Here is a 24215-nt window from a genome sequence, read left to right as displayed (position 1 = left end):
GCGCAGCCGACATTTCACTCACTGCACTTCGATACGGTACGCCTTTCACTTGAAAGTGGAAATTTTCACATGCAGACCAGCACTGTGCCACATTGCCCACCAAGCGCAGGCGCATTCGCTCGGGTGACTATTACAGTTTAACTGCCTAATTGAGTAACTAACAACCAGCTGCAGCACAGCACTGGCTGATTGCTTTGTGCACTGACTGACCGACTGACTATATTCCGAACTACATATGTACTCGTATGCATGCGCCAACATTTATGTCTGTGAGTTGGTGGCAAGACTATGGCAGCTGTGCAGCTATGTGATCGCTTTGACCTGGCGTGGGTTGGGCTAATCGAAAGAAATGTGTCAACTAGTTAGTTGAGATGATAAGAGCTCGCTGTAACGGTATGTAAAAGCGAGTAGCGTAAATAAATCTCGAATATTAGTGGCAAAATGCAATTTCCAGTACATTTACTCGAAACTTAATTAAGCCATAAAGTAGTTGCCTGTGGCGGTTGCTTAGCTGGTACAGGGCATACGGTCACTTGTCTAATAACTTTCGGACCCGTATCTAAATATATATGTATTTACGTATATGCTTCGCCATGCACATGTTAGCCTTTGGTTGTTGTTCTCACCTTTGGGCGGGTAATAAAAGTCGCAATTTCAGTTTATTACTCTGACCGAAACTAGTGTGCTCCAAATACCGCAGCAACTATAAAAAGTTATGGTCACAAGACACCATCAAATCTTGCTTGAAGTTGAAGTTGAAGTAGAAGTTTGAATGTCGTTGTTTTTATGCGACTTAAACAATGGGTCTACAAACAAAAGTAAAAAGTAAAATGATTTTTTAAATAGAAAACAAAACCGTAATTCATAAAAAAGTTGAACAAATGGGAAAGGAGTTGAGAAAGTCAACGGAGAATAATAATAACATTAAATACTAGCGAGACGAGTTGTCAGGTGAGCTGTTGGTTAAACACCCATAAACACATAACCGAACATATACCTATGTATATAGAGAAATATAAGTGATGACTCCTCACATATTCAAATCCTTTGGTGGGATGACTAAGCTCTTAAGTAGACAACAACATATACATATAAATACATATATAAACCTACAATATGGTTTGTAGTAAATATCGCAAATAATAGAATAAGTGAAACTAAAAAATTGTTTGCGGTGTTCGTATATTTGTTATAAAGGGGGTAGGTGGGTTTCAGTGGCTGAAAATAAGAATTTTTTTATTATTTTTTATCAATCATATATTTCTCTTTTGTCATATTTCTTAATCTTGGAATAGTAATTTTAATCTCAGGTCGAGTTCGTTTCTTAAGTCTTTTGTTCAAAAATTTTATTAGTGCATTCCACTCAGACTAAATGAATGAGAGAACAGGCATGCTGTGTCAAATTATTAAAATAATAGTTCGCAAAAATTAGCTTCTAACAGTAGGGAATATATTTGAGTATTACTTTTTTACTGAGGTCACTGAGTGTTCTATTGAAAGCTGCTAAAGGATCAAGTCTTGTAATTAAAATTAACAAAATTCAGTATTTGATGAAACCATAATTTTTAATTTTTTTAAACTATGCAAAAAGAAAGTTGCTTACACTTTTTGACTTTCATGGCCTTTAGCTTCTAAATACTTCTTTCATAATTGATAATTCTCTATAAAAGTGTCCAATATGTACATCTATACGAGTGTATGCCACGATTGTAACCTTCTGGGAGTTATTTTAAAATCGCACAGCGGGAAAAGCATTTGGAATGACATTTAATTAACTTGTTTGACTTCTAGATCTTTATTGATGATTCATTGACTTCATGAAGGCTGCAAATAATTGGCAATACAAAGGGTGTGCCATTTGACATACAACTTTTTTCATGCAAAAGTTTGCCTTTGTGCTCTTTCTGTTTTTAGGCTATTAAGCAAAAAAAAAGTTCATTTATATTTTCAATTTGGCGTTTTTTGCATTGCTCTCCAACTTGCACTGGCTGCTTTTGTCCTAAATACAAAACTAATTTCTTGACGCGGTGAGCACATGGCCGCGGCACTTTTGTAGTTACATACAGATGTATATATTTTTCTCAGCCTCTTCAGTGCATTTAACATCGTTTATTCTTGTGAATTATTTTATTTACTTGCTAAAAAATAAAACAACAACAATGGCGACGTACCGCTACGGTTCAGCTGAGTTCAGTTCAGGTGAAGTTCATGTGAAAGCACTCAGCTGCATATATGATTGTCTCGATTGTCTCTTTTATAAAGATACACAAGTCTACATGTGCTCAACGCTGGAACGCAAACACACCTGCATGCATATGCACAGCATACAGCTTTAACACATGCGCATTCATTCACTAAAGTGTGCAGATGTTTGACTAAATAATATCTATGTACATCTGTATTATAAAAGCTAAACACATATTTGTTCATACTCAAAAATGTCTTATTTTCTTATTTTCATTCTTTTCACACTCGCACAGATACTGAGACAAACACAGCGACGCGCCCCTATGTGTGCTGTCAACGCCGCCGTAAAGCATACGGATCGCAACATAACGTGCTAAAGTGAGGTTTACGTGCGCGTCCAAACGCCCCTACCTCCCTGCGTCCTACCACTCAGTGCTCATACAGCTGTGCTGCGAGTGAGCGTGTGTGTGTATGTGTGTGTGTGAAGTGATAGCTCATACATCACCGCAAACAAACCGACTGCTTTAAAGACATACAATCCAAAAGAAACACCGAAATAGTCAAAGTAGCATTACCGCTAGGTGCAAAGATTTGTGAAACAATAAAAACAACACACACGAAGCGACATTACTTTGGTGCAGTAGAAGCAGCAACCGTGGCCGTAGTGGCAGTGTGCGCATCTCGATATGGCGTACACACGACGACAACCTGCTCGAAATGCTTTTACGGTTAAGCGAGCCTTAGTGGTAAGTGAATTTTTCCAGCTTTATTGCTTGCTATTAAACTTTTATGTATGTATGTATGTAGTTTGTTTACCGGTTAATATTGTGTATGCAGCCAATATGTATACTCACTCATGCAATGCACTCGATGTGCGTGTGTATGTGTGCGTTCTTTGGCTGCTTATTTGTTAAGTTAATTTAAGTTGTTCTTTAAATTTATTTTGGGAAAACGAATTTTCCGGGAATACGCAGAAAGTCGGAAAAACTGTTAAATTTCAGACAATTAAAACTGAAGTGTTTATGTAACAAAGCTGTGTTGAGTATAGAAAATTTAATTGTATTAAAGTAGATAATGTCTATAGAAATTTAGATAAGCAGTAGAACTCTTCAGCTCAATAGATGTAACAAGCATATCGCCTCTTATATGCGACAACTCCAGTCTAAGAATCATTACCCTATACCTTCTCTAGCTGCACCATATGTTTTTGCAAAATCCATGCTTGTTTAAATTGGTTCAATATAGCTTCGGTATAGAATAAACCAGAATTTGGCAGACAGAAACCGGAAATGCGTTCCATGAATTTTGAAAAGTTGTCAAAGCTCATCATTGCTTCTTGAGCACTTTCCGCTTATTGTACCTTTTCTGCGGAACTTAGATCTGGAGATTGCAAGGGACACTCTACTTGTATATTGAAGTGGTTGACCCCAAACCACTCTTTCAGACACGTAGCCGTGTGTCTTAATGAAATATCCACCTAAGTGCCATATCATCTTCAGAGTACTGTATCCAAATATATGGGAATCATATCAACATAATATACATATCAACATACATATCAACGCAACATAATCGGTATCCTTTATAAGCGCCCTTAGAGAGTTGTATGCAAACGATCTCCAATTTATAATATTTCCGCCATTATATTTAGCGGTCTTTAGAGTCATAATTTTTAACTTAATCAGAACTAAATAAGCTTACTTTTGCTGGCCTTGCTGTAATCCTTTGTAACTAAATTATTTAAAACTAATTTCTAATTGACTACATTTACCCCAATCCATTTAATTTCAAAAAAAAATTATAAACAATCCAGGTTTAAAAACTTTTAACAGCGAAGATATCTACCAATATTTGAACACATGAACACAAACGTACATTCCCTTCTTGTTCGCAAATAAATCTTGACATACAAACATACTCGTGTGTATATAAACATTTCGAACTTGTGGAATTTCTGCGAAACTTTGTACCAGATAAGTGTATGTTTAATAAGTTTAACCTACTGCCAAAAGCTCGTGTTGTCATTAGTTCTTTTGTCACTGGTTTGTGCTCAAAATTTGATTGCGCTTTTATTGCATGTTAACGCTAACTTGACTCATTAGTTTGTTAAAATTTCTACACGGTTGTAATTTACCGATTCTTCGCCTATTTTCGCGCATCTTTCTCTCCGCGCGCTTTTCTTAATCTCTCTTACACATATTCAAACTTTTGTTTTGTTTTGTGTGGTTTTCCAACGCGCTTTTAAATCCACTTAAGCGTAGCAAATGGATTTGCGCAAAGTTCACTGCATGAGCACACCTCTTAGCCGCAATTTGGCTTCTGCCATTCATTTGCCGGCCGGCAAACCCCCATTCATTCAACATGCCGACATAATTTCTATTCAAGCAAGCGTTCTCAATACGCAGAATTCCTAGTACACGCTGTTCACTGCGCAACATTAGCCATTCATGTGTACTTTTCCTACTCTGATTGCGCGTAAAGATACTATTATAAATGTGTGTAGGTACAATAACAATTCTTTGCTTTCTTTCACATAAATTTATTGTTGAAAATCATCCGTTTAAGCATCAAAGTGGAATCTAAATAGTTGACCTCAAAAAGTATTACAACGAAAAATGTGGAATGAAAATAAATAAATAATAAATAAAATTTGCTTTGAGAATTTGGTATATTTACTACAGAAATATCCATGTATATGGAATAAATTTGTGAATTAGTAATTCGATAAGCACTCAATATTTGTGATATAATATTTCAGCATTTTAGTAACATTTTGAATTTGATATATGGTTTATAGTTTCCAACTTATACATTCTACATTCACCAAATTTCACGCACATTTTCGCAAACAATACTCGAAAAAAAAAACAATTTGACTTTCGCATAGTGTGCTATGTCTATAATGTGCCGCGACCAATCACTTTAAACTGTGACGAAAACTTTTTCAATTGAACCAAATTTTTAGAGCAAACAAAAATTAAAAATTCATTAGCCAATTAATTTGGCGTATCGAGCGGATTTACCTCAAATGCGAAGAGTTTGTAGGTTAAAACTTTAGAAATAATTGTGATCGACAATGCTGGGTGGGTTTATAGGTTAAGCCCTTTGCTATAGTTAAAGCAATGCTTGCAGAGAATTTATATTATTTTAATCATTTTCACAATGATAGTGATAAACTAAATTAAATATCAGCAATTTATTTAAATAAACAGTATCGTTGAAAAAAAAAACCTTTTAGTAACTATTAGTAACTATTGTATGTATGTGATTGGCGTTCAACTGTTTAGCCGGTTATAGCTGAATTGATGAGAGCGCGCCACTCCTCTCTTTCCTTCGCTGTTCGGCGCCAGTTGGAGATTCCAAGTGTAACCAGGTCGCTCTCCACCTGGTCCCTCCAACGGAGTGGAGGCCTCGGCTCCCTCCGGCGTGTACTGCATCGAACACTTTCAGAGCTGGAGTGTTTTCGTCCATTCGGACAACATGACCTAGCCAGCGTAGCCGCTGTCTTTTTATTCGCTGAACTATGCCAATGTCGTCGTATTAGTAACTATTAGTGGGTTCAAATATTTCAATACGTCGACTTTACGTTTTTCCTTGGCGGTCTGAATAACTTGTAAATGGTCAAAATGCCAAAGCACAGAGAAGGTTTTGAAAAGGCTGCTTTTCTTACCACTATATACAGGTGTTATAGTTTACGGGTCCTAGAAATTATTGAAGAATATAGAAATAGGTTTTATTACTAGAAAATACTTCATAATTTTCTGGATCGTGTTTCCCGAATATCATTTAAAGGGCTAGGTGGTGTTCAGAGGTTGAAAACAAAGGTATTTGTACATTTTTTAAATATATACGACCATATTTTTCATATAAACAATTCAGCGTATCAAAGCTACTTATTTAAATAGTATTTTGTAAAATTTTTATTGACAAGTTCTGAAAGCTCAGCCATTGGTACCTCATCTCCCATGATGTGTCCAAAAAAAGCTCTCGACGTGGACAGCATAACTCATTATTGATCGATCTAAAATCAATAAACTAAAAATATTTTGATAGTGCATGGATAAATCTAAAACAAAACAAGTAAGGAAAGGCTAAGTTCGGTTGTAACCGAACATTTTATACTCTCGCAATTTATTGAAGAGAGCATACAGTTTAATAGAATAACGAAAATCGTCATATATAGATATGAGGTCTGAGGTAATTCCTGAACCGATTTCATTCAATTTCACCAGCAAGGTACACTATATCCAAGCCTATACGCTCACTTAATTTTGCTAAGATATATCACATATTAACCAATACATATATGCGTAATAAAGCCCAACGAATTTTTGAAAAACCTATAATTAGGTATATATGAGCTAGGAGATGTTGTGACGCGATTTTAATAATTTTTGGAACAGAGACACACTATTGAAAGAAAACAATTTCCTATGAATAACATTAAATTAGCTGAGAGATTTACCCATATTTTCGGTTAAAATTTAACCTTGGGCGCTGAGTTCAACATGTTCCATATCTGGGGCATTGAAAAGTTATAGTCCGTTTTCGACAATTTTTTCACAAGTGATACCACAGATCATATACTGTATTTGTGTAAAGTTTTATTTCGCTATCATCATTGGTTCCTAATGTATATATTATAAAGTGAAGGAATAAGATGGAATTCAAAATTGAGTTATAAGGAAAGTAGTCGTGGTTGTGAACCGATTTCATCCATTTTCCACACATGTCATCAGGGTGTCAATAAAGTATTATATATCGAATTTCATTGAAATCTGTCGATTAGTTCCTGAGATATGGTTTTTGACCCATAAGTGGGCGATGCCACGCCCATTTTCCATTTTGTAAAAAGATCTGAGTGCAGCTTCCTTCTGCTATCATTTCTGTGAAATTTCGTGATTCTGACGTTTCTCGTTAGTAAGTTAACGTACTTTTAGTCATTTTCAACCTAACCTTTGTATGGGAGGTGGGCGTGGTTATTATTCGATTTTTTTCATTTTTGGACTGTATAAGGAAACGGCTAAATGAAACGACTGCAGAAAGTTTGGTTTATATAGCTTTATTGGTTTGCAAGATATATACAAAAAACATATTTGGGGGCGGGGTCACGCCCATTTTTCCATAAAAAATTATATTCAAATGTGCCCCTCCCTAATGCGATCCCATGTTCCAAATTTTATTTTCATAACTTTATTTATGGCTTAGTCATAGCTCTTTATGTGTTTTTGGTTAACGCCATTTTGTGGGCGTGCCAGTGGTCCGATTCCGCCCATCTTCGAACTTAAACTTCTTATGGTGCCAAGGAACACGTGTTCCAAGTTTCATTAAGATATCTCAATTTTTACTCAAGTTACAGCTTGCACGGACGGACAGACGGACGGACGGACAGACAGACATCCGGATTTGAACTTTACTCGTCACCCTGATGATTTTGATATACATAACCCTATTTCTAACTCTTTTAGTTTTAGGAGTTACAAACAACCGTTATGTAGACAAAACTATAATACTCTCTTTAGCAACTTTGATTTGATCTTTCTGGATAATAGTTTAAATATATTAGAGGTATTCAGCGGTTAATTTGGTAATTCGTTATTTGATATTTCGTTAAAGATCCTAAATGTGAATATACTATATTTCAGTAGTGTGAAAAGTTTGTAATTGGAAATAGAAATGAAATGAAGTAACTTCATATCATATAATATCAAGCTGGTCTGAATACATTTCCATTTTTTCCAAAATTTTGAAACACGTCTAACCCCATTAGCGAATTGCGCAATTCTCCATAAATACATTAACACAGAACTCTGTTACAAAGGAGTTGTCGATAGCCCGTTGAAGGGATATATTTACTTTAGGATTATCTTTAAAAAAATTATGTTAATAATTATCGTGTCGTTTGAGATTTTGAAAAATTATTCAAAACATTTATTCCCTACCTTTAAGGACTACACTCTCCTATTGGTATGTACGAGTATATGAAAGTACGCGTGTGGCAAACGATTTCAGTAATGAGCAAAGTACCATTTGGAATGCGAATGGCAACGCGCAATGGCAACAACATAGGCAAGAGCAATCTCAATGGCGAGTAATCAGCAATGAGGATAGGCAATCGGATATGGCGAGCAGATTGCTAAACCTCCGACAAATTGCGGTAGCTTGCATGCACAGAATGCATTAGAAGGCCTGCTCGGTCTCGGCGGATGATTGCGATGGCGTTGATGTTGTTGCTGCAACAATACATGGAATTGTTACTGGTGATTTGGCCACAGCCTGCAAATGGCATGCAAGCCAGAGTCGTTATAAGTCATTTAGAACGCAGACATGCAAGACAACGTTTTTTTGTGTTTTTTTTTGGTAGCAATATTAAGTTCCTGCCTATATGTATGTGTGTGTGTATGTGGCATTTGTTTTCAATTTGCGTTTCTGCAATTCTGCTGAATGCAACAATTTAGTGGCCTATGTTTTGGGATGATAAACAAACATAAACTCAAACGCACACACACAACAACAACCGTTGTTGTTAAGATCAAAAACACCATAGGAAGCTGGTGATATGTTAGCCGTTAGCAGGGGCAAGAGCGCCATAAAACACGAATGTAATTTAAAAATGTTTTATGTGCCTTAATTATGTCTGACTGGATGGATGGGTGCGTGTGTGTAAGTGTGCTGCATATGTAGCTCAATGGCTAACTAGCTGACAGCGCACCAGCTTCCCAATAGCCACCTAAAGCGGCTGTGTCTGCTGCACCACCCTACCTGCCTGTCAGGCTGGAAGGCTGGCTTACTGTCTAACCAACTAACTAACTAAGTAAAAAACTTAAGTGAGTTAGCTGCGCCTTGTTGGCTGGCTTTTATTGTTCTACTGCCGATCGTGAGACTCGCTTTTGCATTTCCTGCATATGCACGTTCCCAGCAACGCAGCATACTCGTACATACATTTTTTATTAGAATCTCTCCGTTTTTTTCATGCATGCGAAAGCATTTCCAGTGGTAAATACTCACACACACACAGACCCATAATATCATGTGCGCCGCTTGTTAGTGCGCTGCTGAGTGGTTTTATTGAATGTTTGTGGCAATTTGCATTGACTCTTTTAGCTGCATCGTACCTTCCAGTTGATTTTTTATTGCTGCCTATAAAAAGAATTGCAACACCTTAGAAGACAGCAGCAACAATGGCAGCCACTGATCTGCATATTCCAATCTGTGTTCGCTCGCATTTGCCGCAGCCTCAATCCGCATGGCGCAAAAACTCTGTTTGTTGAGTGATGTCTGTGCGAAGACTCGTCGCTGTAGACAGTAGAAATGCCGCGACCGCCTGTTAGGAGTTGGCTAAAGGCCGCACTTGACGAAACGAAACGAGACTTTTTCTACAGTCAAATGCATGTAACGGGGGCGGACAGCTCGCAGAAAGCGCCGACTAATGGGCGACTAGACAGACAGATTGCTTTATATTTATGTTGTTGTGGAAGAATGTTTAGTTACGACATATGAGTACTCATGATTGCAGTTTGCTTTGCTGTATTTAAAATACTACAACAACTATTCTTTACATTACGCTGTATGCTAAAAGGTGCCTACGGGGACTAGAAGTAAATTGAATTATATTTTTATTTGCCTCGTTTGGGTGGTAAACAATTTTATTTCTAAACTTTATGACTATTCTAATGCATTTAGGTTTTTATGCGAGTATCGGATTGTAAGCCGGATATCAATAACGATTGCGGTTTTAGGAGAGATAGTGTGTAAATATACTTTTTAAAGCAGTTATATTGTGCTTATCTGAATCTTATCTGAATATAATATTGATTAAAAAACTTAATATTTCAATAAACAATTAAAAAGTATCCAACACTCTACACAAGATCTTACAAGCTCAAAAGCTTTCTTCACAGTTCGTATATTCTGCTATTATTGTCTTAGATCATAAATATTGCGTCTACCTACACATCCGACCGCCTTTTTACCAACCAAACACTTTACCATTTCTCTAAAAAAAACTCCGCAGCTCCATGAGAGCCGTATGAGAGAGTGAAAACCAAAACAATTTGATCGCGTCAAAAACGCCAACAAGTTTGGCGCCAGCGACGCTGACGACGTCGACCGCGACTTTGAAAAAAGAAATGTAAATTATTTTAACAGTTAAGTGTCTAAATAGAACCACGAATCGGTGGGATATTGAAATTTCTAAGTGTAATAAAATTGAAATAAGAAGAAATAAAAAAGGGAAATACAAAGAAGCCACCAATGAGCGGCTAAACAAAATACCTCATCACCACAGACTTTATTGGGTCAAACTGTCCACTGTAGACCGCTTTCAAATGTGTTGGAATAAATGAATAATAATGACAAGAATTCGGTAGGTGCAAGTGGATTTGTGTTTACATACATACAAACAAAATTATACACGAAAGAGTAATGCAACAATTGGTATGGCCGACACGTACGAGCTACTCCAAAATATCTACAGAATTTCATCGTTTCAAGATTACGTTGCATGCGGTTACTTTACTTTCCTCAGTTGTTGCAGAGAGGTGTTCGTTTTAACAGTATTGCTGCACACAGACATTCTTACGGAGAGACAATTTGTGTTGCCTATTTCTAATTTGTTTATTTCATTCAAAAAGAAATAAAATAAATTAGAAACCAATTTCAAGAGCATTTACAGCCTAATTAAAAACGAATGATTCACATAAGAAAGAAACACACACACACATTCGTTTTTTTCTGCTGAATAAGCACATTAATACATACATACACGGTGTCTTAGGCATAAATACTCATAAAGAGGAAAGGTGATTAAGCGATTTAGACAAGAAAATAGCGCCATAAAATGTGCTGAAAAGTGGACTAATTAGAAACAACAAAGCCATTCAAACCTGTCAAATCATTGGTTTTTAATTTATTTCAAACTTTGTTAGATAAGACGATCGCTCCAAGCTTTCAACGGTAGCTAGTTGAAATCGATAGTTGGTGCTTAAGCAAGATGCGATCGAAGTGAAGTAGCATATAAGATGAATAAATTAGAATTCCAAATTACTAACAACAAGCTTTTAATTTAGTGAGTTCCATGAATGCTTCAAGATTCAGTTGCCAAATAGAGAACAGGTAGATTAATTTTTATTTGAACTAAAGGGAGTTTTTTAGACGTGTGGTTTTCAATTTGTCGAAGTTGGTCTTTTTGACAGTTGTTACGTGATTTGAGTATAAATTTGTTAGGTTTGACACTTCATAATGGACAGACATACTCCGGAACAACGTTTGTTGTTGACATACGGCCCAATTGCATAATTAATTATTATTTAAACATAAAGACAAACCCTTATCTTTATAGCAAATCTAAATTTTTAGCTATAATATTAAATTATATGCGTTTCATTTCTTCTTGAAAACCACATGTCTCAAAAAACACCTTTTAGTTGTTTCTTCACTAGATATTCAAAAAGATCTCAACGTGTTTGCTGAAAAAGAGAGCTCTTTAAATATACTTGAGTTATTGGACTAGAGTTCGAAACTTTCTTCGCATTTCAAAAGAGTTAACTTTACTGAGTGATTTGTTGGTAAATTTCGGTTATAATATAGCTTGGTGAAATTGCTGTCAGATTTTTTGATTCTAGAATTGCAAAACTGTTCAATAATTATTATTATTACATATATTAAGGAGAAATAAAGTCACATATTAATACAGAGAACGATTTGGTTAAAGATTCATCATAAGAACATAATGATGATGATAACTGTGTTGCCATAATATATGAAATATCGTGTGATCTTAACAAGTTCTTGAGTTTGGAGTGTGGGAGCATAAAAATATGTAAATTTGAACTTGTTGATACTCGCAATGTGATTAGGAGAGCAAGAAATAACTTTCCGTTTCCGTTTTATATAGGCCGTAATAGCCTTTTCACACAGGAGTTAATTGATCAATCAACAGACCTTTGTTCGGGCAAAGCTTTGATTTAGATCGATTTACCATATAAAAGAAAGACTTTATTTTACTACACTAATTTTTAATCGAATACAAATCGAGTTGAAATAGTATGCCGCTATGGGGATTGTTATTGTCATAATTCATTTATTTTGGAAACTATTAAATAAAGGGGTTTTCAATAGGGTAGCTACAAAAGTAGACCGATAGGGACACCAAACGACGCCATATTTTATCCCGCTCTTTTGACATTTCTCTTCAGTAAGGTTTGGTTTGGTTTCATCATGGAAAGATATACGATCCAACAACAAGTCGAAATTATTAAAATTTACTACCCAAATTCGGAGTCAACCGTCTCAACTTCAAGAGCGCTATGTCCTACGTATCGATGAGGCTCATTTCTGGCTGAATGGCTTCGTTAATAAGCAAAATATGCGTTATTAGTAAGGCTGTAATCCACACGTACTCCATGAGTCACCCTGTATTATGTAGTGGCAGGTATTACCATATAAACTTAGTTATGTATTTACATATAACATTTTTGGTTTCAAGATTACATATTTTTGTTGAGTGTTCTTATCTTTTCTTATCAATCAATGATCTAACGTGTAAATGTATGCACGAAAGACTCACAACAACTACTAAATCTAGGCTAAGATTAGAAAATAAAATAAAATAAGTTGTTTCCACTACAAAATATTTATTATTAAAATAGTTCAAAAATCGCATAACGCCTAATTCGCACCGGATACTATATCAATCAAATTTAATTAGTGGGCAAACATTTTAAGCCGATTTTAATTAGATTATCAGGTTGCTAATAGCAAGCAAACGGTAAAATGTTACGCAATTTGAACACAGCTTGAACAGATTGACTGACTGCGCCGGTTGCTGGTCAAGCAACAAAATCGGGGCGACGGCGAACAGCGTGAGAATTTATGAAGCGAACTGATTTTTGCCGCTGGGAAACCGCGATACAAGCATACAGGCAGTACGTGTATACACTAAACTAGATGAACATTTACATATTTACTATGTTCACAATTCACATACATACATACATATGCATATTACGACGGTCAGCCGCCGGGCGATTTAAGGTGTTGCACATGCGCGGCACGTACATACATACACAGAAATAAACCAGCTTGTGTGGCTAAGTGGCGGCCGGTTAGCTGCCACTTTGTAATAGTTTGGTGCGGTAATTTGAATGGGGCGAACAAACGACTTAGAATTAGTAAATTAAAATTCCCGTACGTGCATAGAGTTCCGACTACCACATGCACACAGCCGTATGTAAATACGCACGCATGGACACACAAGTGCATGAGTACTCGTAATACCCCGCAGAGTTCATTGGCCGATGGCGTTTTTCGCAAGCTTTGAGATTTTCGTTTCATTACTGCTACATTTAAAGATTTCATGTTGCCGTGCAAACTATGTATTTGTCTGACTAACTGAGTGGTCGGTCGGTGGGTTGATTGAATTTACGTAATTATAGCGTAACACATACATACATAAATAAATTCATATGTATGTATATAGAACAGCAACTAAAAGAAGTAACGATCGAGACACACAAGGAGGTACCACATATAACAAACTCACTCATATATATGTATGTATGTATGTTACGAATATAGCTACAGCGGAAGAGAACAGCAGCGTGACTGTTATTTTCGTCACAGTTGTTGCCGCCAATCTCACAGCGATGCTAAGTTTATTCTAGACTTTATTCTTAAAATTTATTGTTATTGTTGAGGCCATTGCCGCTTTCGGGCGTGTCCAATTACCGTTAATTTGCGCTGTTATTGTGCTTTATACACACGTATCGTGTGCTTACACATGGCAATTTGCTTTTTAAAACAGCGCAAGGCAAAAAACGTTTCATTCATAAAATCGAAAGCCAATGCATATATAATGAGCGGCACAAACCAGCGTCTGGCTGGCGAAGTGTAGTAACTCAGCGAGAGAAATAACAACAAGTAAGCGTAGATACGAGTATATTGGCCGCAGGCCAAATACTTATATTGATATGTATGTATGTATGTGTCTTAAAAATAAAATTAATAAGTTCTGGTAGTTGCATTCAAGGCTTCTTCCGCAGTCGGTGGATGTTTTTTGGGTCTACAATGTTTTGTTTCACAACGGTTAATATAGTATTTACGAAATATCTCAAGGAGTAATCTTAGGTTCGTTATTTTGAATTCGGCTGAGCCTCGGCATTGAGTTACTCCGCAGGCGAGCTCAAAGAGTACAATCACTTCGTTCTGGATATTGTAGCAGACTAAACTCCTACCTATCCAGACTAGACCCTGACATACTAAGCATATGTCCTGCATGTAAAGAGTCCCCGCATGACCCTAACCACCTCTTTGAATGCGCTCTAAAACCCACTCATCTAACTTTGGTCTGAACCCATCGAAACAGCTCGTTTCCTGGGCATCCCGTTAGATTACTTCGATGACAATTAGGCTGGGCTTGTCGTTTCAGGGAGGTCTGGGTAATCGCTACAACAACAACAACAGTACAATCACTACCAATTCGTGGGAGACAAATGTTGAACTTAGAACTGCTGATAAGGTCCTATTATGATCCAGTCAGAAGCCTGTAGGTACGGCTTTATATTATTGTATAGCAATACATGTATTTATACGTAGATCAAAGTTCTTTCTTCATCTTTTGACTGAAGATGTACCTTATGCGCTTCTCAACAGTTGCAATATAAATATCATGCTTACTTGTTCGTATGTATATATGTTCATATGTATTTCATAAATTATTTTATTAAAATTACTCAATTTGTTAAAAAAAAACATTTAAATACCGATGTACATAGTATAATACATATGAACACACCCATCTTTAACTGACTAAGATTTCATAACCGTATGGGAACTAAATGTTAGTGAACTTTGCTGTTCTCGATCATTATATTCATTCTAGCATGAAATAACTGTGCAATATACATAATTAACTATAATACAGTTAGTTGTAACGCCCAAAAATTAATTACGGCATATTTTAATTATACAGTGATAAAAGTATTTCGTGAGAAAAACTGAGATGGGATCAGAAAATATAAAAATGTACATATGTGAGTTTTTGCCTATGGGCAAAAGAGTAAGATACTTATGTTCGGAGTGAAATGATATGAAGATACATAAATGAAAGCAACAAATCTGAAGCAAATTAAGCGGCTCAACGCTTGGTGGTGAATTTTTACTCACATGGTTTTATCATTGTTCATCTTGTACCACAAAAATGTATTCATTTGTGGGGATATTGCATTTATTTTATAGACTAATATCTATGTATAAATTAATTTGGTATAATATTACTGAAGAACACAGTTTCAGCAATCATTTCACTAACATATTATCAGACTATCTTATTGGCTGCACTTCCTTATATTCCCAGAGTATACCACTTTAATGCTACAGAAATGAATTTCATTTACATTTTATATCTTCATATTTTATTAGTTGAGTTAACTGTTATTAGTCCCACATTCAGAAATTTCAAAATCCAAGTCCTACTCTCTAGTAATAACTCATTTAATAATTGTTTCTATTATTTGCTTATTTCCAGATATTCTTGTGTGTGGCGCTAAATGGCGCGCTGCTCGCCGAAGCACAACAACATCGTGAACCCCGTTTGGGCTCCAAGTGTCAACATGACATGGATTGCACGGACTTCATCAAGGGCAGTGCCTGCTCAGCGAACGGCTATTGCGAGTGCGCACCATATTATGTACAATACAACGGCACCAGCTGTCTGTCGTGTAAGTATTAGGTTAACAGGTTCACTATTCAAACAAGTATTGCATTTGAGTGTGCATATTAACATAGGCGCGAGTACTTAAAGTGACCAACAACAGTTGACCTCTAGGTAACTGAAAAATCAGTCAAGCAGTCAATCACAATCAAAGACAGACACACAAATCGCTGAACATCCAATAGCAAACGACAACACACACAACTACAAACATGCACTTTATCCGTGTATACGGCAGCCGATGCACTTACAGCCGACAACGAACAGTCAATCAGCCAACTAATGTACAACTTCAAACATAAATGCATATACAAACATATATAAGTACTCTTGCAATACTGCTATGTCGCTTTGTATGCATAGGCGCAGCCGCTGTTGCCAAGTCTAATTCAGCACATTTATTACTCATATCATTGAGAATTCGTCGTAAATCATACAGATATCTCTGAACATATACATACATAGTGTACACTTAAGAGCTTGCTCGGCACTTTTCTCCATTCATACAATACCAGGTTCACATATGTTTGTCTACTTAAAACAAACATCCAAAGAGCATACAATGTACACATGGCGTGTGTCCCCGATTTTCATGCAACAATGTTGATATGTTGCAGCAACATCGTTTACATTAACATTGCTATGCATTTGCAGTTGTCGATCGTTGCAATTGCCGGTGTTGCGATTATTGTGTTGCAGCACTCACTCGTTTGTTCGTTGTCCTTTATTGTTGCCTCTTTGGCAGTCGGTACATTCCTGATCTGCTGGCGTTCGAGTGGCTTTGGTTATCTGCTGGTTGTATGCGGTTTGTTTTGTTGTCTGCATGCCAGAAAAGGTGTATTTTGTTTGTCTGAACATGGATATTTGACCCGCTTTTTTGCACGGCCAGCTGCGATGAATGATGATTGTCAGCGAGCCTAACGATGTTCGGATTCATTATCTACTCGATATTGATGGTGCCACCTTGTAGGAAACTAAGCAATGACATTGGTATAGTGGCCTGCTAGAGAAATGGAGTGTTGTCATTGCAATAAAAGAGGAAGCCAATAAAAATGTGAAGCATTCTCTAGCTGCTTCTCCTTTGTATTGAGTGGCATACCTGGCTTATTAAATATAATATAGTACCTTAAAATTTTCTGTATAAGAAATGGGTAGACCCACTATTTTTGAGACTGTTAGTGGCATAAACGACTCTTACAGCGACTCTTTACGAATTAACCAAAGATTTTACTCTGAGATGCCTGCTAAATACAAAACTGCAACGCTATAGTTAGAAGTTCATTTTGTATTATCCAAGCAAAATCCGTCTATTTCTCAACAATTTATTCCCTCTTCTGGCTTTTAGCAAATTAACTTACATTTATTAGAATATACAATGTATGTAGGAAGCATTAGCATTGCATGCAAGTAACACCACTTAAACTGTCAATAATATTCACAGTTACTTTTCTAATTTTTGCATGATAATGTCATAATTCTCAGCTACAAAATCATTAAAATAAAGTATTGCACCGCGTATAGAATGTACAAATATTTGCTCGTATTGTTGGAATAGCGGTAGTTGAGCTTTATTATTATTTGCTCGGTTATTCCAACAGCGCTGCCCTCGGTATGCAGCATTCTTTCCCTATTTGTCGTCGGTACATATATGACTTTCTGACTGACCGCTCGCTGCAGCACAGCCGATGCCGTTTTCTTAACACTCCAAGAGTGTGCATTCTTGAGTTTGCGTGCAACATGCCACAACACATGCCGTACACACGAACATTATACTTATACCGTTTAGCAAAAAGCTTGTCCAACAACACACCTTTGTATGCACTACCAAATTTTCTATTTGCATTCGAAATGTCTTCCAACACACTTAAACGTAGCGCTTACATACAACAAGAGAATTTAAATATATTTACATATGTATGTATGTATGTAAGTATGGTCATACCAAATATTTGTTTATTTGACGGCGTGTTAGCATTTGTGTGATTCTTCTTAATTGCCTCACCTGTCAAGTCGGCCTGCATCCCTGCACTCTCCGCACATTGTCGTTTTGATTTAATTTACTCTTCTATGTTATTTGCATTTCTAAGTAACACAGAACATTCATTCATCATTAGCTGTACTTGTATAAACATATCGACAATATATATATATATATTATATGTGATTTTTCTTCTTCTTCTTTGCAGCGCAACTTCTGGGTGGTGACTGCGTGCTGAATGATCAGTGCACGATGAAGGTGGCCAACAGCAGTTGTTTGGATGGCGCTTGTCGTTGCGTCGAGGGTTTCCTGCAGTTCCGCAAACATACCTGCCTTGGACGTAAGTACGCTGAAATTGCTAAGCATCATACCAAATCCAACCAGTATCACTAGTATAGAACTCATGCAGCACTTGCAATCATGCATATTGACTGCTCTGAACTTCTTAACATGGATTATTGTATTTATTTACTAAAACCACCCAATTGGGTGTTTGTTTGGAAGAAATTTTATTTTTAAACTTTGTTGTTTTCGAACTATTTCACTTGACTTGTTCACATATTTTTTGTTAGAAATTTTTATTTTCAATAAATAACATGTTGAAAACTAAGAATACACCGTTATATATAAATTTACGTATGTATATGTATGAGTCATCTCATGTGTTCTACTGAAGTACTTAGTTAGCGACGAAATGGACAAGGGGTTGAATCTAGGTACCGTTCAGACCTTTAAACAGTATAGAAAAATTTACCAGCAGTGTACGCTATGAGACGCTTTTTCAATTACCGATACCTGTTTGTTGAATAGTAGAAAGATAGCGGGTCTATTTTCTCATTCTCCAAAATATTTTGAAAGAAAACTGAACTGCTCTTCTAAGTTCTTGAAGAGTGTCACAATAGGCTCAAGTGCGGTCACTGATCTTTATTAAATGTATCTCTCCGATTTCAATGAGACTAGGCTTTATTTAACTGTTATATATAATAAAGTAAATTAGTATTATATACAGACAAAAATACCTGATCTATGAAATATGCTAAAAGTAAGAAAATCCAAAGTTTCATGCATTGAATGACTAATAAGTGCGAATCTCTTAATTAGAAAGGCAACAAATCGCATAGCAGACGCTTAAAGCTATTTCCGACATTTCTGTAACTGTCTCAATCACATACACAAACGCATTATCTCGCTGGTGTTGCGAGGTGCGATCAAAAGGGGAGAGGGAAACTCGTTGCGTGTCACACGCATGCGTCTCGGCAGAGCTAATAAAGTACATTCACGAACGAGCCGAACCTTCCGTAGATTGGGTAGCGAAAGATAAAACACTCACACAGGATTTATTTACAGTAATTATTTAAATAATAGGTTAATTAGTTTCCAGATAAATTCTCTGGGTATTACAAGAATTGGTGTGAAGTATAGAAGCACGCTTAGTATACCATTGATTTTTAACATACCAGTCACGAATGTTACCGCAGACAAGATCATCTAAAAGTACACTGCAACTTATGTAAATATTTGGACTGTTTCTTAACATTGGCTTAAGTCGACAAGCCTATGTATGCTCTGTAACACATTCGTTCACCTGAAGTAGGTGTTAACTCTCAAATGAATACAGATCGCTATTCATAGTGACGATCCGAGAGCACGCATGCATTCTTTTTCTTCTTAACGAAATGTAAGTGTCAGCAGGGGCTTCTTCTTTGTCATTCTAATGCGATTTAATTATAGAAAATAGTAACTGGACTGTGAGGTGTTTGACTTATACTCAGCCTACACAGAGTAGAAGCTGTTAGCGCATGAGCAGTTTCGGCTAGAATATTATAAGAACCCTCTAGGAAATTTTCTTATTTCAATTATTTGACATTATTAGGTTAGTTTCAAATAAATTAAGTTTTGGTTGGTGTAGATCTACATGATGTATTTCCAGAGTATATTTAAAGGTTATTGAAATGCCAAAGTTAATTATTCTTCTCATTCACGTTTCAACCGAATCGTCAGCTATTAAACTGTTTAGACTAGGGCTCTTAAAATTATTCGATTAACCTGAAAACCGACTATTCGAACATCCGGTTTGTAACCGCTCTTACGAATATTAACCGGTTAGTACATCGTTCTACTGCGGTTTTTCGAATAGTTATACTGTCACTATTCGAATAAATGAAAATGTTTGAAATCCAAGCAGCCTTTGATATTTATTTATTTTTACTTGTGAAAATGTCAATTGTGCGCATTTTTCCTGTGCTTCACATTTTTCAATAAAAGTAGAAATTTAATGAAGTTACACTATTCGAATAGTCGACAACGAACGGTTAACCGGTTAGTCGGAAATGAGCGGTTAATCGAATAGTCGATGACTGACGACTATCCAAATAGTGCAAACCGAATATTATTATTCGAATAATGCCCTATTCGGTTAATTCAGTTAGTCAATTAATCGAACATTAAGAGCTCTAGTTTAGACAATGCACCTGAAAGAGTTTTTAGACGTAAATTTCCATATTTATAACTGATTTAATGAGTTATTTTTGTAATATTAAGAAATATATATTTACATATATCTTCACTAATACAACGTTTCCTACTGTGTCAGTAGACACTTACGTGCCAATGTACTTTACTATCTTCACAAGCGCTCTAGCTACTTGTGGATCACGGCGCCAACCAACTGCTCCCAACGAACTAATCGGATTACAAATCTTGATAATAACGGTTTCTTGAAAGTCAGGTGAAGCCAATATCTTACACGTAAATCAGCAAATTTCACACGTTTATTCGAATGCTTTCATTTCTCAATGATTACATCTTCTGGAAGCAGCCAGAGACTGCTAAACGTAATTAAATTACATTATATACATTAACGTTGTTGTCCTAAGATTGCAATCTCAAAGCTCAAATCGTAATACAGGTTGTGGGCAGAAGTAAAATAATAGTAATTTCATTCATAACATCTTAGATTTTCGTTGATCAAAATAAATTTTTCATTCTCTAGATATTGATAATATTAAATAAATAAGATTAACTTAATATAAATAAAGTCTCAGATTCTACTCATTTTCAAAATGTTGAAAAATCATGAGTGTTTAAATTCAGTATTCTTGAGTGTCATTGTTATGACCGATGTAAGGACGGTAACTGATATTTTTTTGTGTTGGTGAACTACGAATTTGTTGTAATACAATTGCCCAATAGAAACTATTTCTATAATAGGTATTATTCTGATGTGTTTCTATCAAGTTGGAGATCAGACTAAAACTTCTGTTTGAAAATTGTGAAACTGTCTGGACAATTTGAGACTTCAGTACAGGGATGACAAGGAACCTGAGATAATGTGTGATGTTTAAATCATTTGTGTACACTCTTATATGAATCTAGAGATAATGACCACTACTACAACTAAACTGTCTTCAAGTAAAGGGTTAGTTTCATTGAAGATAAGTAAATGATTAAGTGTTAAGTTATAATTATGAACATATGGCTTGTCAGAGCATAAAAGGAAATGCTATATATGCATAAGTCACTAGGTTTAACGGAAACACCTTTTGTATACATTATTTAATATGTTATCTATGCGGTTGTACTGAAACACTATCGACCGTCATTTGACATGAAAGATGCTGACCGTAAGCGCCACTATTCCATATCAGCTAACATAGCGTTTATATACCATACATACCAGTTGCGGTTGCTGCTGTCACTTGCAAAATGGAGAAAGTTTATCAAATTAAAAAAGAGAAATGCATAACTCCAAGAAGTAAAGTTTAATACAACATTAGCTGTCATGTGCAGCAGCAGCATGTACATACATATGTATATTTCATTGTGAGTCTTACAACGGACAATCGATAATAAAACAATTCGCGAAGGTAATGCTGGCTCATTTCTAGGATGTTCATGTACCTAAGACAGCATTAAAGCCTGTAAATTTCGTTTCAAGCGAAATTATAGAATTTGGCCGAACTGGCGACAACTGATCGCAAATATACATACTTGTATGTATGTCTGTATATTTTACCATTCTAATATTGGTCATTTGACTGCAACTGTAAATACTGACATTCGCTGCAGCAGATTTTACTTAAGTGCCACTCCTACAGATAGACACATGTTGACTTACACTAAAAAGAATGTTTGAATGTTTCCATTAAATGCGATTTCAACACTACATTAATGCGCCGTCTGCCATTTCGCAACTTATAGTATATATAATTTTATATAAAATACATATATATCGCATACAATATGCACGTGTGTGAATTTCATGTCTGCTTTCCCGTGTACATATGTATATATGTGTGTACCTGCTTTTCCAATCTCAATTTAGCGTGTAATTTCTTCTACGCCAATTGTTGCTGCAATCGGATGACAGTCAACGGCTCAAATCGTACCAACTTCCACTTTCTATTTGTGGCAATTACGGTTTTTGCATTTTCTCTTCATTTTCTACCGTTGCTGTGCTGCTGTCGTTGATGCCGCTGTTGTTGCTACTCAGTTACTCGTGGTAACAATTGCTCTTGCTGCTTTTGAGCTTTTAATTCCCACTAATTAACTCAGTGAATGATGTGACTACTGACTGATTTATTCATTTGATTTGTATTGCGGATGAAATAGAAATTATCATTGATTATTTTTTATGCGCGTAATGAAATACTTTGTGAAAAAAATTTTATACATAATATTGAAAAATCTAGAGTTTATTTTTATCTTTTATATGTAGGAAAAAACACTGAAACTGAGTTCGAACAATTGATAGTCCTGCTACTAAAACAATATAGTTTTCGCCGGTTTAGAAACCCTGAATGACTGGGTCTGGAGATCAGTTTATTAAAGCGAAGTGTCGAATATAAACATATATATAAGTATATATTATTTCTTATTCTTGAAATCGATTCTCATAGTCGATTAATCGATAATAAAAACCCTTTAGTGAACCTTTTATTAAACAAATTTGAAACATTGAAACATTGAAAACATTTTATATACCTTTAGGGGGTTTCTATATATCAACATTCTATATATTAACATTCTCAAATCCAACTGAAGACACACGAAAATGTTCCTTCAAATCGGTTCAGCCGTTTAGGAGGAATTCAGTGACATACACACAAGCGGAAGAATTTCATATATAAAGTTGTTAATGTAGTTAGGACAAGTAAGCATAAAAATAATTTAACTCTAGCTATATACTCATAAGTACATATATTATATCTATAAATGTAATACACTTGGTACTTATATCTACATTAAGCTCGACTACAGGCAAGTAAGAAATACGTAGCAAAGTGAACTTGAACCAGTTCACCTGGATTCCACTGTGTGCATGTATTCACTATGACATATTTGCACTTGGAATGACTTCCAACTGTAAAGTGTGTAAAATGCTTAACGTAGATGCACAGAAATGGAATCGCTTAACTCGAGGCGTAGCGACACACATACAAACGCTCATATGAACACGTGCAAATGCATTTAATGACAAACTTGACGGCAATCCAATTGCATCGAACTAATACCCAGCTATTGAGCGTCATTGCTGCCGGTTAGTGCGGCATTGAAAATCCGAAGCGCGAACATGCAACACATTGTCATTTCAAAGACCGCATTGCGGCACGCACAGACGGCAACAAGTTGTTGCATTTATTGCCATGCTCTTGTGCAGCACGGTCGGCGACGCCACGCCAAGTTAGGAAATGTATGCTATGCCACTTGCCACTTGCCACAGCTGCATAGACACTTGTGTAAATTGTAGTTGATCTGCATTAACAGCTAGCCATATTACTGCTACTACCACTGCGTGTTGTATTTATTTGTTGTTGCGCCCGTTGTCAGCGCTGTCCCCATTCGGCTGCATCTTTATATACATATGTTTGTCGATCAGCTGTGTGTTGTCGCTTATCGACATTGCGTGTGAATTACTTACCGCCAGCCTTTCCGGCCGCCTAATGTGGCAGCGTGGCAGAGCCACTCATACTCACCAAAATGGTTGGCAATAAATTATAGGTATCGTATGTGAATGCAAGTGGTTGCTTTTCAATTTTACTCTTTTTGTGCTGTTGCATTATGCTTTTTCTTTGATCGCTTAAATTAAAAAAAAATCTTACATTTCGGTTAACATTGATCTCGCATGCGCACGCGACCGGAAAACGAAATTGAATCTGTGTCAGAAGTAGCGCGTGCGTGAGTGCGTGCAGCAGCGCAGTTATGTTCAAATGCATGCATTCATTGCGGTACGTGTGTGCTTTTAAGTGCTTATGTGAGTAAGCACCCTGCAGGAAAACTCGTTAGTGGCGAGCTACATCGGTGCTAATAGATGATTCCTGGCACAATTGGTTCGATGCG

At 36.3% G+C, this 24215-nt stretch overlaps 1 protein-coding gene across 1 annotated transcript in view; it reads left to right on the top strand.

Moving 5' to 3' along the window:
* The window catches only part of LOC105214909 (putative mediator of RNA polymerase II transcription subunit 26), a 42919-nt gene that overhangs the window by 8143 nt on the left and 10561 nt on the right, over positions 1 to 24215 (top strand). The window contains exons 2-4 of the mRNA XM_054229221.1: positions 2481 to 2933; positions 15713 to 15905; positions 18085 to 18216. Of these exons, the coding sequence (XP_054085196.1) occupies positions 2874 to 2933; positions 15713 to 15905; positions 18085 to 18216 (385 nt within the window). The 5' untranslated portion in view covers positions 2481 to 2873. The remainder of the gene's footprint in view (positions 1 to 2480; positions 2934 to 15712; positions 15906 to 18084; positions 18217 to 24215) is intronic.

The sequence above is a fragment of the Zeugodacus cucurbitae genome, chromosome 4 (assembly GCF_028554725.1).
Source record: "Zeugodacus cucurbitae isolate PBARC_wt_2022May chromosome 4, idZeuCucr1.2, whole genome shotgun sequence".
NCBI classification, from domain to species: domain Eukaryota; kingdom Metazoa; phylum Arthropoda; class Insecta; order Diptera; family Tephritidae; genus Zeugodacus; species Zeugodacus cucurbitae.
Note: the sequence above shows the minus strand (reverse complement) of the source record. Positions and strands in the feature narration are given on the sequence as shown.